Source organism: Salmo salar, chromosome ssa05 (assembly GCF_905237065.1).
Source record: "Salmo salar chromosome ssa05, Ssal_v3.1, whole genome shotgun sequence".
NCBI classification, from domain to species: Eukaryota; Metazoa; Chordata; class Actinopteri; order Salmoniformes; family Salmonidae; genus Salmo; species Salmo salar.
Genome location: NC_059446.1, coordinates 70,345,058 through 70,350,064, shown reverse-complemented (window position 1 = coordinate 70,350,064; position 5,007 = coordinate 70,345,058). Strand labels below are relative to the sequence as shown.

At 44.1% G+C, this 5,007-nt stretch overlaps 1 protein-coding gene across 1 annotated transcript; it reads left to right on the top strand.

Moving 5' to 3' along the window:
• Window positions 1–951: 951 nt before the first annotated feature.
• cxcr3 (C-X-C chemokine receptor type 3) lies at window positions 952–4,464 on the top strand. The gene is given in 4 exon segments (NM_001140493.1): window positions 952–1,073; window positions 1,753–2,083; window positions 2,085–2,113; window positions 2,556–4,464. Coding segments are annotated over 3 exon segments (1,131 nt in total). The 5' UTR covers window positions 952–1,073; window positions 1,753–1,758; the 3' UTR covers window positions 3,333–4,464.
• The last annotated feature ends 543 nt before the right edge of the window (window positions 4,465–5,007 follow it).

Below are 5,007 nucleotides of genomic sequence, written 5' to 3'. Positions count from 1 at the left end.
GCTCCACGACTTTAATATAACTGAAGCACTATTCTGTCAGGCCCCGATGTAGCACGACTACCACGGTTGAACCCTAGGTTAAGCATGCAAACTAGAACTGTCTCCAGCACTTCATGTTTGGACCTTGGAGCTCATATGAATAGCAGCGCCGCCTACCAATACAGAAGTGGCTAAAAGTTTCCCGCAAAGCAACCACAGCTGCTGATACCAGCAGTATATCTGCCAACCTGGTCTCAGAGCATTTCGTATTATTCTGTATGTACCGAAGGACTCCATTTAGTATGATTTGTATTTATTTTATTTTTATTTCATCTTTATTTAACTAGGCAAGTCAGTTAAGAACAAATTCTTATTTACAATGACGGCCTACCTCGGCCACACCCGGACAATGCTGGGCTAATTTGTGGATGTCCATCACTCATTTCTTATGATATGTTACCAATTGCAAATCCAATTATATGTTATGATTTGCAAAACGTACAATATGTTACAGATTTGCAAAAGTATTATATGTTACGATTTTTGGCTATGTGGCTAGGTGGCTAACATTAGCTTGTTGGCTAACGATAGCTACGCTATGGGTTAGGGTTAGGAGTAAGATTAAAGGGTTAAGGTTAGGGTTAGGGGAACGGTTACCTAAAAGGGGTAAGGCTAGGGTTAGGGTTAGCTAACATGCTTGGTAGTTGCAAAGTAGCTCAAAAGTAGTTAGCTAAAAGGCTAAATATGTCCATGATGAGATTTGAATTCACAACCTTTGGGATGCTAGACGTTCACGTTATACGCCGATCCCAACCAACCACCATACTTTAGTTATTTCCTTAAGTAGCCATCTGTCTTATCTAACCATACCAAACGTAACATGTCATACATATTTTTGTGTCACGGTTACGGATTTACATTTACTATGTTACGTCTTGTCTATGAGACCAGGCTGCAACATCGACACAATACATTCTGACAAATCCAGAGCAGTGTTTGTCTCCAGTCTCTGCAATGCTACTGGGACTAATGAATGATCGGCTATTTTTATTTTAAATTGAGCCTTTTTTTAACTATAGAACACGGCTAATGTGGTAAGTACATTTCTCATTTCAAACCCCCTCTACTGTCTATGTGTTTTCTCTTTTCTCTTCGTCTGTGGTCTTTGTCCTACACAAGTTCTCTTTACTCCGCTTATGTCTTTCATGCTTTGTGTGTGTTTGTGTGCATATGTTCGTGCACCCATACGTCCATATGTCCCATGTTCTCTCTGTCTCCCCCTCTCTCTTGCCATCTCCCACTAGTCTTTCTGGTTTAACAGAAAAACTGATAAGTATAGAATACCTACAGAGGTTAGAGAGTGTGGTTCGAGCACAACGAGACAAACACCCATAGTGTGTCGATGGCACCAGTCAGATGATCTGCAGTGCAGTGGACAGCCCCCGTAAGGGGAACTGTACTTTCCGCTCTTACTATGCTGTGTGTGGTGTTGCCTCATCTGGTGACATCGGAATCATGTGAGCAGCGTGAATATAATATGATCTGGCCATTGTCAGATGAGACACTTCAGGGGATACCTCTCTTTCTCACAAAACTTGTCAGTGTTAGAGCAGAGGACCGGAGACTAAAGACAGATCTCTCTAGGTATAACTTGGTGAAAGAGGAAATTGTTGTCCTCACCAACACACATTCTGCTCGCATTGTTTTTAGCTTAAACCCAATAGATTGATCTGTATTACCCAAACGATAAACTGATTCTCCACTTCTCTACAGACAGACATGGATTTGGACCTGGGAGGGATATTTCTAGAGAATAGCACCTATAACTACGATGAGGACTATGTTTATAAAGAGGAATGCTCCCCTGAAGATGGCGTTGGGGTGCGTTTTGGCACGGTGTTCCTCCCGATGCTCTACTCTCTGACACTGGTCCTGGGGCTAGTGGGTAACGTGCTGGTCCTGGTGGTTCTGGTCCAGAAGAGGCGGAGCTGGAGCGTGACGGACACCTTCATCCTGCACCTGGGCTTGGCCGACACTCTGCTGCTGGTCACGCTGCCCCTGTGGGCTGTTCAGGCCACTGGGGAATGGAGCTTCGGGACCCCCCCTCTGCAAGATCACTGGAGCTATATTCACAGTAAGGACTTGTGGGGGGCGACTGGTCAAGCAAGTGTATATACCTGTATGAACACATGAACTGGGGGTTGGGGATGGGGAGAGGGGGTAAAGGATTTGGACTAGTGTGGAGTAGTGTGGTATATGATGGGGGGTTCTAGTGCTGTGAAATCCGTGGGCTGGGTAGTGTAGGATAGGAAGGGGAGGAAGGGTTTTTACATCCTATTATTCTGCTAAGTCATCGGATACACTTTCAATACATCATTCAATCCAGATCAGGGTTAATGTACTCTTAATGGGCTCTTCCTCTGAGTCCAATAATAAACTGTCAACATTGCTGGGAAAAGAGGAAGTACAGAGGAGGAACACAGCTGTTTCATCTTAATGTTCATTCCAGCCAAGAGCTTTCTCAAGTTTATATCTCTCTGTTCTCTCTCTATCTCTCTCTCTCTCTCTCTCCTCAGATCAACTTTTACTGTAGCATCTTCCTGCTGGCCTGCATCAGTCTGGACCGCTACCTGTCCGTGGTCCACGCAGTCCAGATGTACTCTCGCAGGAAGCCCTGGATGGTGCAGGCCAGCTGCCTGTCCGTGTGGCTTCTCTCCATCCTCCTCTCCATCCCCGACTGGCACTTCCTGGAGTCTGTGAGGGACACCAGACGAGACAAACAGGAGTGTGTCCACAACTACCCGTCTCTCTCCCAGTCTGGGTTTGACTGGCGTCTTGCCTCCCGCCTGCTCTACCACACGGTGGGCTTCCTCCTCCCATCTGTCATGCTGCTCTTCTGCTACTCCTGCATCCTGCTGCGGCTGCAGCGCGGCTCCGTTGGCCTCCAGAAGCAGAGGGCTGTCCAGGTCATCCTGGTGTTGGTGCTGGTCTTTTTCCTCTGCTGGACGCCCTACAACATCACCCTAATGGTGGGCACCTTTCAGGGGAGACCTGGGGAGCCTGTTTCTGGGTCCTATGAGAATGGGAGGACAGCTCTGGAGAACAGTCTGGTGGTTACGTTCGCTCTAGCCTGCCTGCACGCTTGCCTCAACCCAGTGCTCCATCTCGGCCTGTGTAGAAACTTCCGGCGACACGTGCTGGATATGATGAGGTGTGTTGAGGGGGTGCAGAACGATCCGAAACTCTCACTGTGGGATTCAGGTGTGGTTGAAGACTCACCTGACCTAGCAGAGGAGAAGGGGACGTTGAACCCAATAACAACCATGGGACAGGTACAGTCCACCCAGAGCTGATGGGTAGGAAGAGGATCCTAATGACTAATATTGTATGTCTTCCTGCCTTGAGGGGAAGTTGATATATGGGTCATGGGTCTGGGGATTGGTGGATGACCATAACCTGTGTCATGAGAGAAAGACATGCATTGTAGAAAGCCCCGTATGAGGACTGCTTTCTTTGAATTGCACTTTAATGGAAAACGCTCAGACTAAATGTATATTTGTATAAAGTCAGTCGGTTGTCTGATCTTCACGTTTTGTTTTACCTATCGATGTCGTCCGGCTCTGTAGAATCTGTTGGAAAGATTCATACAATAATTATTCAAACCTACAAACTTTTATTTGGCTCTATACTCCAGCATTTTGGATTTGAGATCAAATGTTTTATATTAGGCGATGGTACAGCATGTCACCTTTATTTGAGGGTGTTTTCATACGTATCTGTTTTACTGTTTAGAAATGAATGCACTTTATGTATCTAGTCCCCCTATTAGAAGGTGTCATAAGTATTTGGACAAATTCACTTTAGTGTATTACATTTTGTCAAAAGTTTAGTATTTGGTCCCATAATTCTAGCACACAATGACTACATCAAGCATGTGACTCTAGAACCTTGTTGGATGCATTTGCAGTTTGTTTTGGTTTTGTTTCAGATTATGTTGTGCCCAGTAGAATTTCATGATAAATATTGTATTGTGTCATTCTGCAGTCACTTTTATTATAAATCAGAATAGAATGTGTTTTCTTCTATATTAAAGTGGCTACCATGATTACAGATAATCCTGAATCAATCGTGATTAATGATGAGTAACAAAGTTAGATGCACAAAGATCATGCCCCCAAGACATGCTAACCTCTCACCATTACCAATAACAGGGTAGAATAGGATTTTCTGTATGACATTTCTGATATTTCTGAGTATCATATTTATATATCTGTAACTTTCTCACTCAACATTATTCACGATTCATTCATAATTATCTGTATGAAGAAATCCCAAACTTTTCTCACAGAATATTACATTTTTAGTAGGACTTGTGTATGTTACTGTACTATTGTGTAACTAATGTTATATTTTCAATTATATCCTGTTATTGTATTATTCCATTTCTGTGTATAATTAATGAATAAGAGTATTTTTACCTTTTTACAACAATTGTTTCACTTTTGATTTCCTCAAGTCGGTGTCACAATATCCTATAAATTGACCACTCTGGGGAAGCCCAATGTTGTTTTTACCCTTTCTACTGGCTGGTTTTACCCTGTCTGACAGCAGCATGAGACAGGGTTTCCCACTCCGTCCCAGAAAATCCCAGGCTTGAGTTCATTTCTTTGTTGCAACAGGCTGTTTAGGCCCTTGGCAGGCCTGATGACACACAGCCATGGTTAGTGACATCATTGGTCAGATGTGGTGGGAGAGGGAGACAGTAATATTCCTTGTTGTGTCCTGTGCACTTTTCACAGGTCTGTGTCCTCGTTATCCGTCTGAATACACCACTGTTTGTTTTACTAAGAGAGGACTGTAGCGGCCATTGTCAACCAGGTGAAACTGTGGGAGAAGGTTAGATAAGAGGAAACAGAAAAGAAGGAGGTGGGGAGAGATAGAGAAGGAGATATACTGCTGGTATCAGCAGCTGCGGTTACCTCGAGGGAAATGTTTATCCGCTTCTGAATTGTTAGGCAACGCTCCTTT